This window comes from Heliconius melpomene, chromosome 21 (genome assembly GCF_056956725.1).
Source record: "Heliconius melpomene rosina isolate 202511_hmr_F chromosome 21, ASM5695672v1, whole genome shotgun sequence".
NCBI lineage: Eukaryota > Metazoa > Arthropoda > Insecta > Lepidoptera > Nymphalidae > Heliconius > Heliconius melpomene.
The window spans coordinates 3,872,545-3,887,050 of NC_140409.1; the positions used below are offsets into that span (position 1 = coordinate 3,872,545).

General features: G+C 32.4%; 2 protein-coding genes and 1 long non-coding RNA gene across 3 annotated transcripts in view; 2 read left to right on the forward strand and 1 right to left on the reverse strand.

Annotated features, from left to right (window-relative positions):
* Positions 1-14,506, reverse strand: part of LOC146526888 (uncharacterized) — a 210,024-nt gene that overhangs the window by 172,726 nt on the left and 22,792 nt on the right. The window lies entirely within an intron of this gene.
* The window catches only part of LOC146526889 (adenylate cyclase type 6), a 176,806-nt gene that overhangs the window by 145,702 nt on the left and 16,598 nt on the right, over positions 1-14,506 (forward strand). The window contains exon 17 of the mRNA XM_085206495.1: positions 12,374-12,530. Coding sequence (XP_085062621.1) covers positions 12,374-12,530 — 157 coding nt within the window. The remainder of the gene's footprint in view (positions 1-12,373; positions 12,531-14,506) is intronic.
* LOC146526891 (uncharacterized) lies at positions 5,751-8,324 on the forward strand. The gene is made up of 2 exons (XM_085206008.1): positions 5,751-8,159; positions 8,246-8,324. Exons 1-2 carry the CDS (start codon positions 7,726-7,728, stop codon positions 8,322-8,324), a joined length of 513 nt encoding a protein of 170 aa, XP_085062134.1. The 5' UTR covers positions 5,751-7,725.

Consider the following 14,506-nt stretch of genomic DNA (forward strand, 5'->3'; position numbering starts at 1 on the left):
CTGTTTGTCTGTCAAGAGCCTTTATCTCAGGAACGTTTGGAGATGCCGAGTTGAAATTCAAACCATATACTAAGATATGGATCTACGGCCCCATGATTTCCTAAAAAAAAATCTTTTTGTACATTTACTTAAAAAAGATATGGCCGTTTGTATCGCAAAAAATGTGTATTTCAAGACTAGAAAGGGAATAAATGACCTAGAATTATGAAATTTGGCAGCTAACATCTACAGAAAGTACTAATTTAGTGAAAAATCTAAACATTAAACATTTATTAATTTTTACATAAAATAATAGCCTTAAGAGGGGGTAAAATTTAGTATTAAAGCCGCTAGTTCTAGTGAGGTATCAGATGAAACGGTTCTGGCTAAGGTAGGCTTGAATTTCAAAAAAATCTCAAAATGTCCAATTTTTGGACGGAGCCCTTGGTGAGCAAGCCCCAATCACGCTTGTCCGGTTTTTTTTTTATTATTTAGCTAATTTCATCCGTGTTGAAACGTTTGGTATAAAGTTATGAAGGATTATTGAAATGTAAATGTCAACTACCCTGCTGTGTGCGGGGTGCAGCATGAAGTTAAAAAAAATGTATAAAATCCTTGTAAAACCTGAAAACAAAATTCCAGTTATATGATACAGGGCTCATTGCATCAAGAAATTGCGAGTTGCAAGTTGTATGTTTATTGGAGACGAAAGATACGAAAAAGATGTAGAAATGAATATTTCTTGCGATAGGAATAAAGCTTGAGATTTAAAAAACATAAATAGGTATATTTCAAAGTTCTTTTTATTTCAAAGTCTGCCCGTTGGCGTCGGTCATACTATACCACTCGTAGGCTAGGTCATTTGGAATCAGTGACATCTCCTTAATTATTTATTACAATGTTACACAGTAAACTATAATTTCCATCTAGATGAAATGCTAAAAGTGACTATTATATTTATTTTCATAAGGATGAATATCAAATTATAGAAATCATCTAATTTTTGTTAATGTATACAAATCTATATCGGCGCGCGCCATGTATGCATTAAGCAAACTCACTTTGGGTGACGTTTTCTTAAAACAGCAAACTTTGCAAGCCGTTGCTTAGCAACGCGTAGCGACTATTGTTATTAACATGGCGGAATAAATTGCTTATCAAATTAATTATTTTAATATTTTGGTATATATTGAAAATATTACAAATATGAGAAAAAAAAAGTATCCTATGTTCATTCCGAGACCCTCAAGTATCTCTATATGTGTATTTTATCACAATTAAATTAGCGGTTTGACCATGATTGCGTAAAGACAGACAGACAGACAGACAGACAGAGTTACTTTCGAATTTATAATATAGGTATGGATAATATAATTTTCAATTTAAATATTGTTTACAAAAACTAAAAGTGACTCAGCTTCCTACAATAGCTTCCACATCGCTATAACATAATATTCTATTGTACAAGCTGCCCCGCTTTGCGTTGACTGGTCGGTCAATTCTATATATAATAAGCGAAGTAGAAAATTTCGATAGCGCGATTCAAGATTGACCTTCGAACATTAACGGCATCGATGTTTATGAGTGATCTGTCACCTAGAGGGAACCTAGTGTTCAATATTCTATATATAACATATAGTTCTTGTTGAAATATATATTCTTCAGTCATCTAATAAGACATTCATATTGAATATGATGATAAGATAATTGGTATATAGGGGCACGTCAATGACGCACGACAGCTCAACGTCGACTGGTTTATTAATTACCTACACCACGCTCCACACTTCACCTGGCGTCGTGCCGTCCTCGTCGTGTCGTGCTTTCCCTCTTTTGCTTACTAATCTAATGTAATATAAATAACTATTCTATTATATAAACTAATATAAAAAAATATCCTAACCCTTTCCCGCCAGGATATACATATTTAAAAAATCCTTATTTAAACTATTTTATATTGATAAGTTTGGTAAAAATAAATACATATACCTATATTTGTTCAGTTCATTAAAAACCCGATTTACAATAATTAATTACGTAACTTGACCGCGCGTCATGACTTACGCGCGTCGTGGCGCGCCAACCCCCGTAGCGGACCGCCCGCGCACGTCGTAGCTGATCGTAGCGACCGGGCCGTAGCAGATCAAGACGTCCGCGTAGCAGTCCCGTAGTATTTTGTTCTGTATTTATATACGTAAACGAGTCGCCGTACGGTTCGCTCATCGTACGGTCGTGCGTATAAGATTCTTATTTGTTTTTAAATTCACCTACATAAAGAAAAAAAAAAAATGGTTCAGTGTAAGAAGTGCAAACTTTTTGTGTCTGTAACTAAGAACGATACTATAAAGTGTAAAGGATGTGAATCCATCTACCATAAAAAATGTGCACCAAATATAAAACAGTTTGCACAGACGAGTACTTGTGAGGACTGTCAAAGCACTAGAACTAGTCCTCCACTGCCAAATCCAGGTGGGAACGTATCCAGGGATGTAACACACGAGAAGGTGTTAGAAGACATAAACAAAAAACTCGAGGTCATTTACTGTGTGGAAAAAAAAATTCAAGACCTGACGACTAGTATCGAATTTTGTGCTGAAATGTACCAACATGTAAATGAGTTTAAGGAAGAAGCACAGAAAAAGATAAAATCCTTAGAACAAAAGAATGTGTACTTAGAAAAGTGTAATACTGCCCTCGAAGAAAGGATCCAGGAGATAGAATTGCGGGAAAAAGAAAAAAACATAGAAATTCACGGACTAGAGAAGAGAAACGACGAGAATACAATAAAGGTGGTTAAAGATCTAGCACAAAAGCTAAAATTAGACCCCAACGATATCGAAAATGCAAGAAGGGTAGGCCAAGAAAAATCAAATGATAGTAAACCTAAAATCGTACTGGTTACACTAAGATCTAAACATGCTCGGGACCAATGGACAGCAGTAAAAAAGGACCACAAAATAACTAACAACACAGTATACAGCAATGGCAGCAGCAACAAAATTTTTATTAACGAAAGCTTGCCGAAATACAAGCGCCAGCTGCTATGGACGGTTAGAAATACTTTAAAACCAATGGGCTATCAATATATTTGGGTTCAAAATGGTAATATCTTGGCAAAAAGGAGTAATAAAGAAAAAAAAATATACAATATAAGATCGGAGCAAGATTTAAATAAGTTTGAGGGTAACAAATAAGTGCACTTAGCACTGTTGTTCTACACTAGGTGATTTTGTTCCATAAAATTCGACTCAACAAATTTTATTACAGCTGATTATAATTTCAAACGTTACTGCGACATAGAAAAATTGAATAATGATTTGACATCAAATAAGAATTCCCTACACTTATTGCACTTGAATATTAGATCACTACGAAAAAAATTTAATGAGTTGCAAATGTTGCTGGAAAATTATAAACATAAAGTAGATATAATTGTATTGAGCGAAATAAATATAAAGGAAGAAGAATTAACTTTCTATAAAATATTAGGATATAATACACATATATATACAAGGGAAACTACCCGAGGAGGAGGTTTACTGGTTTATGCAAAAGATAAATTCCATCTAAACATCAAAATACAGAAAACTTCAGAGTTCGAGGTGATCCACGGACAGCTAACAGCAGGAAAAAGCATTACGCACATTTTTGCTATTTATAGGCCTCCAAATAGAAATAAATCACTATTCGTGGAACAGCTGTCGAATATGATTAAATTTATTCCGAAATCTGAACATATTGTGGTAATTGGTGACATGAATATTGACATTCTCAAAAACAAATTAAACCCGATAACTACAAAATACAAAAACACCTTGTGTGAACTCGGGCTGCAGTGCGTCATACCAAATGCAGAAACAACGCGCGAAGCGATCGTCGGCGGCCGCGTCGACGCATCTTGCCTGGACCACGCATGGGTGCGAGCGAGACGGAGCGAGCCCACGCGGTCGTACGTGCTCGAGGCGGACCTGTCCGTGCGAGTGTGTGTGACGACGCGAACGACAGCTTAAACAATGACGTTAGTGTGCTTGAAGTGATTAGTGATAAGTTAGTTAAGCAAAAACTCTATATATATGATATATGTATTGTTGTGAGTGGAATTTTAATAAAAAATAAATATATAATTATTATTGTGTTATATTTTTTAATTATATTAATGTCTCAGACAAATATAAGCAATAATATTATTTAATTATCATTACTTTTTCACTATTTAGTCGGTTTTAATAAATGCCCCGTCCCGAGACCCTCCCCCTACCCCTTGTTAAGTTAGTAAATAATTAAATCAAATTAATACATATGCTTAAATAAAATACTGTTAAGTTAGTGTCGAATGTGGGTTTCATTTTAGAAGTATGTGAATTTGTGTGTGTGGATGATGACTACGTGTGCCCGTTATTGACGATTAAGTAATAATATTATTTTATTTGTGTTTTAAATATATATTACTAGTGGACCCGGACGCGGCTACGCCTGCTTGAACTATAGTGACATCTCCTTAATTTTAAAATGTTATACAGTAAACTATAATTTCAATCTAGATAAAATGCTAAAAGTGACTATTATATTTATTTTCATAACGTCCTTATGTTATGTTACGTCCATAATATCAAAATATCGCGGTAAGGGTCGCGTAGCGACGACGGTTGTTATTAACATGGCAGAATAAATTGCATGTCAAATTAGAAATAAGTATTTTAATATATTAGTATATATGTATAATGTAATGTTATATAGCCTATAGCACTTCTGGAGAATGCAGCTTTCATACAAAACAAAAACATAGTAAATCGGACCCGTAGATCCAGAGATCTTAGCGTTCAAACAAACAAACAAACAAACAAACAAACAAACTCTTCCGCTTTATTATATTAGTATAGATTATTACTATAATACTTCCAATTAATTGTTATTTATTTACTATGTACCTGCTCGTAATATAAATTTATTTGAATTACAATACAATTATTTCTTATTTTTATTTAGAAAAGTCAAAACGCGGCGTTGAGTCCCACCACTCAACAGGCAATGCTTCCGGAAATTTCGACGGAAAATTAGAAATGGAGTGTCTTAACACTAGGTTCCCTCTGCCTACCCTGCAGTGTCTGAGGGTAACAGAAAAAATTAAAAAGAGGAGGTTGTTAATCAGTCAATAATAGTAAGCTACTTTTTATCTGGAATTTGCATGGAATCGGGATTTCTGCAGCAGAAACCACGATTGTCCTACGATCCTCCTACCTACAATTATATAGATATGAACTAACTATATTTTTCTAATATGACATTTTATACGAGCAAAATGAAATATAATCCCAAAATATTTAAATTACGGTCCATTTTCTGCATAACAATATAAGATAGAACTTATATGAACACCAATTCTGTAGGAATAAACTAAAATATCTAAGTAATAATATAAAATTAATTAACGAATAACAAACATATTTGGCACATGTTTAACTAAAACAACTTGTAGCTTGCTAAGGTTTTGCAATCGGAAATTGTTGAAGAAAAAAATTGGATTATAGGATATATAAGCCCATTGCCCATTGTAAACATAACTTTTTAACTGTTTTCTTATTAATAAAGAATATATATATATATATATATATATATATATATATATATATATATATAGTTAGAAATTATATAAAAAAATAATATGGTCACATTGGTAAACATTTCTTTCCATGTCTAAAGAATATGAGCTAGTAAAAGAAATGATATAACAAAGGAAGTCATTCCTTTTTTAACCGACTTCTGTAAGAAAAGGAGGTTATCAATTCGACTGGTTTTCTTTTTTTTTTTTTTTTTTTTTTTTTTTTTTTATATGTTTGTTACCTCATAACTTTTAACTGGGTGGACCGATTTTGATAATTTTTTTTTTATTTGAAAGGTATAGCTTCCCAAATGGTCCCATTTTTTTTTGGTCCATGTCTGACAATGGTATCCATGAGAAAATCACATAAGTCTTAAATTTGCATTATGCATGTGCGCGACTAATAGCCGAATAACTCAATGTCGCGCCAACCGATTTTGATGATTCTTTTTTTATTTGAAAGGATACACTTCAAGGATAATTTGGTGAAAGTTTGGTTAGGTTTCGATTATGGAATCCGGAGAAAATTGAGAAAGTTTGTTTTTTTTGGTCAAAAATTAATTATACTGTTTATTATAGTTACAAGCAAAAACTTTTTAAATTGATGTCAGAAGTGAGATTCCTGATCGTTGCATTTCTTTTCAACCAATCTCAAAAAAGAGGATGTTCTCATTTTCAACCAACTTCAAAAAAGGCAGATTCCGAATTCACCCGAATACTTTTTATGTTTGTTCTTGTCAATATACCAAAATGTAACTTTGCACAAAAATAATAGCTAATTAAATGAAGTTTTACATAGAACAATCACAACCACTCGTTGACAACCACTACCACCACCATCACCATTCGTTCAAGAAGCATCATTTTAAGATCTACCCATCACTAAAAATCGTAAAATAAATTAATTTTTAACAAAAACAAAAACCGACTTCTAACAACGAACTAAAAAGTGAAAAATAATTATATAAAGATTGTATAATTTTGAAGTCGGTGTCAAGCTAATGCTACAATACCTTTACTACAATATCTAATTACTAAGCCTATTTGTTTTACTTGGCACCGACTTCAAAATTATAAAATCTTTATATAATTATTTTTCACTTTTTAGTTCGTTGTTAGAAGTCGGTTTTTGTTTTTGTTAAAAATTAATTATATAAATTATATTTACATCATATTTTTCGCCTAGTACAAAATTACAATATCAAAATATTATATTGTAATAGGCTGTTATAATACAGTGGAACAATGTCTAATATATATTTAAATTATTTTCATTTGCCCGCTCTGATAGACGATCCGCGGCGTTGAGTTCCGGCACTTTTCACACTATATATCGAAAATTGAGCAGAAAATAAGGAACAGAAATCTTAAAGCTAGGTACCCTCGGAATATCCTGCAAAGCGAGAAAAATTATAAATTTGTTTTTGTTTTCTTTTTAATTGGTATTGCATGTTTGTATTGCATAAGCTAAGCTAATTTTTTACTTCGATCACTATCATAATTAAGACAGGATATGGTAGCTGGATCGTTAATTAATAATAAAATTTAATTGAATATATTAAAGTCAGAATTTTTCGTTACTATTAGACCACCATTAGAAATGAATGTGCATTATTGCGTCATTGCATAACTTATCGCTTTGACTTGCACACTCATCCGATATGCTATTACATTAATAACCAACAAAATACTACAAAATTTCATGCTACCCTACATTTCAACTAATGTAATAGCAAAGAAGGCTCTTGTACTAATTTAATTTAGGAAAATATTAATATTTATATTAGGATTTATTATTTCTAGGCCTTTGCTGAGTAAAGAAAGGTGTGTTTTTACTTAACGACATATTTTTCCTTTCTTAGTTACTTATTTCCTGAGAAACTGACAACTTTAAGTATTTAATCTTGTAACTAAGCCATAGCAGATTTCTTTAATAATTAATAAATATGTCCGAAAAAGTCCCTATTCTGATTTAACATTAAAAGATAAATGTTTCATTCAAAATAATCAACTACAACAAAAGATAAGATATGATATGTTGAGATAATATATATTGTTAATCAATATCATCGATCAGTGTTGGCACTTCCTTAGCCAATATACTTGTGTTCAGGGTTTTTTTATATATTAATACGAAAAATATAACAATGGAGATAGAAACAAAAACAGACAACAATGTTACTAAAAAACACATAGCGAAACTTCATGAAAGAATTCAAAATAAGTATGAAGAAATGCAAAGGAAACTGGAAAAATCTAAGTCCACCGAAATCATAGTGGATATAAGTGATAATTATTTAAGTAACAACAAAAAAATGTTTACAAGTGAATGTGATTTGACATCAGTTGATGATAAATTTACTAATGATACCAAAATTCTTAGTAACTCACACCTAGAAAATATTACATATTTAGATAAACAAAACGATGCAATTCTTTCTGATATTTTGTATGACAATATTAATATTATCGATTCTGAATCAGTTTCAATAACAGATGAATTAAAATTAGACGGTGGATCAGATGTAACAGAAGAAAACGAGTTTTTTAATAAAAACTTCCTGAATAACAGTCTTGAATCGTAAGTATTGCATACAAAATTTATTTTATAAATACTAATAGTTTTCGTTAATAATGTATTTCCCTTTAATAATGAAAAATCTATAGGTTAAATGAAATAACTAAAGAGAGCGATGAATCTTCTGAGCCAATCACACCTCCTACAAAATCACACAGCACGATCTAGTTTTTTCCATTAACTTCGTAATATAATCATAGTTCATCGTAAGCAAAGCTAAATCGTACTTTAAATAAAAGATAAAATATAATAATTGCCATCCCCATTTTGGTGTAAAATGGCACTGTGCAGAAATTTGTAAACGTAGTTATTATTTTAATCTCACTCGTTGTCGTTTCAAGCGCTATAATGAGCTTAACTACTGTTTATTTAACTATTTATTTAACTTAACGACAAATTTTACCAAAAATTTATAATATACATATATACTCGTATATAAACTTTATCACTAAAAGTATAATTATAAAATATTTATTTGTTATTTAGCTTCGCGCTGCATTTCGCATGTAAGCAGACAGGGAGGTTAGTTTTGAGACATTCCATTTCCAACTTTCTCCTAATTTCTCAAGTGTGGAAGAAGAGTGGAAGTTGCGCTTTAAGAAGTCGTCTTCTTCGTCTTGACCAGAAAGAGGAAAATGAATATAATTATTTCCCCCTCATACAAATTGAACCCACGATAATATTATATAATAATATTATTTATTATAGTTTAATAATATTATATAATAAAGAAAAATAAGTATCGTGCTACGCAGAGTTTCTTTCCATTTATAAGGACAGTTAAAACTTATTTGATTGCCTTTTCTTCGTTAATATCATTTTCTAATTATTATTATTATAGGGTAATTCGTTGTGGTTGATAAGCTACGTTTCCTCCCCATTATTTTATATGGCTAAAAGTACTAAACTTTTATAGAAAATATTATAAAAATGAAAAATGTTTAAGAAATAAAATAATAATAAGGAATTGTCTTTCCGTTGAACCATAAAGAGAAGCGTTGTGTCCACGATTTTGTTTTCTTTTTTTATTGCTTTATCACATATATTTTTCCATTCTTGTAAGGTGATAGTGCCAACTTTATGTGACGTTGCTATCGGTACTAAAGATAATATATAAGCTGATTGCCGAAAAGCAGTATAAACCGATTTAGGCTAACAATGTGAGGTTACACTACATATGGTCTGTCCTATTATTAAAAATTACATAAACTTTCAATTTACTATAAGTCTAAAAAAAAACACTTTTTACCCATCACGCTTACAAGTAATGTATATATTTTGTATTGTAATACTCGTATACTTAATGTATATACGTACGGATAATGTAAGCTTTAATATTGTGAGATATTTATTGATTCTAGAATTCCTTCCAACAACAATAGTGTTATTCGAATATTTATATATTCGAATATTTACATGTTACAAGTTTAATATAAATGAAACGTGTGGTATATAATATCTAGTGGATCTGGACTTGATTATAATTTATAATGGACTTGATACTGTCGAATTTTCTAAGCTCTATCTAATAAATAAACAAACAACAAATCGATTAACATATATATTTACTATTGAATAATAAATAGCCGATTTAATGAAAAATCCTATCAATATCATTTTAAAGGTACATTAAAAAAACTATATTTTTCCTTAATATTTTTGAAAGAGACATTAATAACGAGATATATATTTGGAATGTAATCTATATATATAAAATCGAAAGGTCACTCACTCATCACGAAATCTCAGAAACTACACGTGCTAGGAATCTCAAATTTTGCATAGGAGTTACTTATAGGACGTAGGTGCTCGCTAAGACGGGAATTTGCAATATTCGACTTCTAAAGGGTTGTTTTTGGGGTTGAAAGTTTGTATGAAACTTCGTTACTACAAATGCTAGAAGTCTCAAATTTTCATGGACGTCACTTATAGGACGTAGGTACTCATGGAGACAGAAATTAATAATAACGTAGTTCACGTAGGCGAAGCCGCGGGCGGGCCGCTAGTAAATAATAAATTTAACACAGTGTTGTTCACATAAACCGTAATCACATGTGCTAGACGACGTGAAAATATTATTTAATTCAGTGATGTAGAATGTTCGGGGATTTGTGCAACATCGTAATCAGGAACTATAAAATTAACGATGTTTATGCTCAACGCACGCTTCACTATCGGCGCTTAGTGATTCGACTTTTCGTTTTATCGACACCGTTTAGCAGCAGTTAGAAACGTAATCGGAAAAGTATTTACATTTCAAATATTTTCTTTCGATATTTTACCCTGCCCTAATACAAAAAGTGAAATGTTAAGTTGCTGCTTGTAAACAAAAATAATCATAGTCAAAATGCCTATAAAATCTTTTATTTCCGAGTATTGAATTTGTTGTTAAGATATCCATTACTGCAAATAAGTATGTATTCAATAAATTCAGCTTCACGCTGTATACCGCACACAGCAGGGTAAGCAGAAGGAACCTAGTATTGAGACATTCCATTCCCCACTTTTTGCCCAATTCTGGAGACAGCGTGTTGAGTGGCAGAACTCAACGCCGCACTTTACCTCGACACCACAGCGAAGAAATAGAAATATAAACGTAACGCAACTTCCTCTAGTGGGAATCGAACCCACAACCGTCGCGAAGGACGGTAAATAAATATAATTATCAATTAACATCTACAAGTACAACTCACGAGGTTTAAGCTGAGCTTAATAATAAAGTTTAATATTATTACTGATAATTTTGATGTCGTTTAAGTTAACCAAGAATCGTTCCATTTTATCATCAAAAACAGTGTTGTTTGGACGTTTTTTCTAACTGCTTAATCATATACATATCCCATCGCACACAAAAATAAAATATTAAGAATTATATATGTGACACTTCTATCGGTACAAAAGGTACCTCTTTTTATCAAAAAAAAAATATAAACCAAACATGAAAATATTTTTTATGTAATATGGGACATACACAGCTTGTAGCTGAATTGGAAGGTAATACTGCATTGCGGTTCGCCTTTCATGTAATCAATATTAGATTCTAAATCACGTAATCTAATTTTATTTTTGTTTTACAAATCTTTGCCTGTTGAGTGGCGGAACTCTGCGCCGCCATCTTCGATCTTGATCTCGATCAATCATCATCAATCGATGCTTGATCTTGTTATCAATGCGAGGAGATGATTTTTTTATTGTCGCGAGTGGGAATCGATCCCATAGCCATTGTATACACTAAGAGCTGTGCCGCTACGCCATGACGGCCTACAAAAAGCGAATTTCTAAATGAAACATTAAAGTTCAAACGCGTTTTGTTCATTTTAAACGTTATTTTTGTATGTACCTACAACGAAAAATGCAGTGTATAAAAACGGCCAGTTAAATCTTCTGTACTTGACACGTGAGAGTCCATTGTGCGGGAAACTAAGTCGAGGCCGAGCTATACGACTCACAATTTATACATGTTGAATTTAAATTATATCGATGGCAATGAAACCTGGTGCAATTTCTTCACTTTCAAATGAAGTCTGTGCTTGACGTCAGCATGTTCTTCGTAATAACATCAAAGAGGGAACAAGTTTTTTTTTGTAAAATTATTCTTTAAAATTTTCTCAAGGTTAAGAGATTCTGCAGCCCGACTATTAAAGTATGGATATTGTTTTAAAAAGTAAATCGTTTGTCTGTTCTAAGTTTTAGTGAAAAAAAAAACTAAGTAATCCTAAAATTAATTTTCTTTAAACATTTATTAAAGTTTCTTAAACACAAAATAAATATATATATTGTTATAAATATTGTACATTATTTTAAAGGTACCTTATTTTTTAAATGACATTTAAACTGCGGCTTCGCCCGCGTAGCTAAATGAAAGTAACAAAAAAAGTGTGTAGGACACATGAAATAATGCGGGAAGTAATGTAGGCTTTTATAGCTATTCCTCGATGAGTGGACTATCCGACAAGAAAAAAAAATTATAAAACAAAGCAATAGTTCCTGAGATAAGGGTGTTGAACAAAACAAACACTTTAGTTTTATATATTAGTGTGATGCATATACTTGTAATACGTCTAGTTATTTCAACTTAAATATATTATTTTCTAATATTCTAGAAATCTATAGCGAAGAAATGAAAATATAAAATTAAATGATATATAATTTATAAAGTAATTCTTTAGAAAGTTATTAAGCTAAGCATTAACCAAGCGCATTTATTTTTCTACTAGGATCGGAGTAGATGTCAGCAACGACAATAAGAAGCCAGAGGACGAGGTGAATGAGTATCTGATGAAGGCGATTGATGCTCGCTCCATTGACCGCCTGCGGGCGGAGCACTGTCGCCCCTTCACGCTGACCTTCCGCGATAAGAAGTTGGAGCACAAGGTACTGTTGCATATTTTTTTTATTACTGTAATCTATTTAGAGCGACGCGACGGTCGTAGATTCGATTCCCCCCAGTATACTCATCCTATTTCCATTTCCATTCGTATTTTCATTTCCTCGCTCTAGTAATTCCTCAAGAAATTGACGCAAAGTGGGGAACGGAAGTGTCTCATTGGAGAAAAGAATGTCTGAACACTAGGTTCTAAACCCAGGTTTAATCAGGCGTACCCTGTTATATATTTATATTTTTAGCGTTACTCTGGGTACGCAGAGGAAACCTAGTGTTACGACACTCCCCCTTCTCCACGTTTTGCCGAATTTTCGAAACATTACGTGTTAAGTGGCGAAACTAAATGCCGCGGTTTGTATTATTAATTAATCCTCCCTATAAATAATTTATTATCCGAGTGAAAATTAAACCTACATAATTTTAAGGGTCTCGTGGCGCAGTGGAATAATGTCCGATGATTACAGGCTCAATCCTCACTAGGGTGAATTAAATACATGCGTTTGTGGAGTTCCTCCGCTCAATAAACTGTCTCGATAGATATCTACTATGCTGATGATGAGTAGATGCTCACCCGGCTACAATATAAAGATAAAATAAATAAAATACACTTATATTTGACTTAGTCAAAATGTGTTAATAGTGTAGGCTTCCATTTAACAAAATGATAATTTTAGTTTACCAACATCCATATATTTATGTAGGTATGTACGTAATACTCTCTTTCGTGGAAGCTATTCAAGATTCCCTAAAAAGTCTACCTATTTTCTCTTTAAAGAAAAAGTAACTAAATATATATTTTTGAATTAAAGCGAAGCTAAAATTAAAGAATACCGATTTTTTTAGTTCTTAACTTCAAATAGCCTACTTTACTGGCGCGTTGCCAGTGCTCCGAACGGGCAAAATTAATACCCATCTTTTACGTGTTTAAACCACAAAAATAAATTGGTCTACTTTAATTGTAGTTATTTCTGACTAGCGCAGTTTGTTTTAGTGGCGCGGGGGCACAAGCGTGTAAACTTCAAAGGTTATGGGTTCGATCCTCACTCAAGGAAATCATTTTTTTTTTATATTTTCGTTTCTTCTCCCTGGTGTGGAAGGAAAGCGCGGCGTTGACTTGAGCCACTCAACACGCAATACTCCCAGAATTTAGCAGAAAATGTGGGACGTGTCTTACGTACGAAAGTGGCTGCGAGCGGGATTCAGCGTGAAGTTGTTTTTTTTGGGGAAAGCTTATAGTTCAATTGTTTGCCCTTTTTTAGGGTTCAGTACCTCGACAGGAAAAAAATGGAATACTTATAGGATCGCTTTGTTGTCCGCCCATCCGTCAAGACTATTTAAATCAAGATCGCGTGTAGGTTTTAAACTGAAATTAATATCAAACATTTAAGTCTATGGTTTATTGAAATACAGAAGAAAAATCAAGCTTCTAAATCAACGAAATCATAAGATTATGCACCGATTTTAGTGCATTTTGTATAAAATTCGCATATATACCTATATTCACGAATTTCATAGAAAAGAATCATTATAACTTTATATTTGTAGTTAATTTCATACAAAACACGCGCATATGGCCGCAAACTTAAATTGATAAACTTTTACAAGTTGTACTTCCCGTTGTCCTACAATCCTGAAATAGGTACTAAAGTCTCTCATTTAGATTTGTTGTTTGTTCATACATTGTATTATATTATATATACATTTGAAAAGTACTCATGGAATTCCAATATAAAGTCATAAAGTCACCGTATCAATATCACACGTGTACATAAAATACGTCAGTCCGCACCAACTCGATCAGGACTACCCTCAAACGAGTTTCCACACGAATGAGCCGCAAATTTATAGATGCGTGAAGCGAACACTGTCCCGTTACGAGGTGATGTCGCCCGCAGTTTGATAATTGCCTGCAATTATCCGAAATTGACGACAATACTCGTTGATTGCACTATATATATATATATTC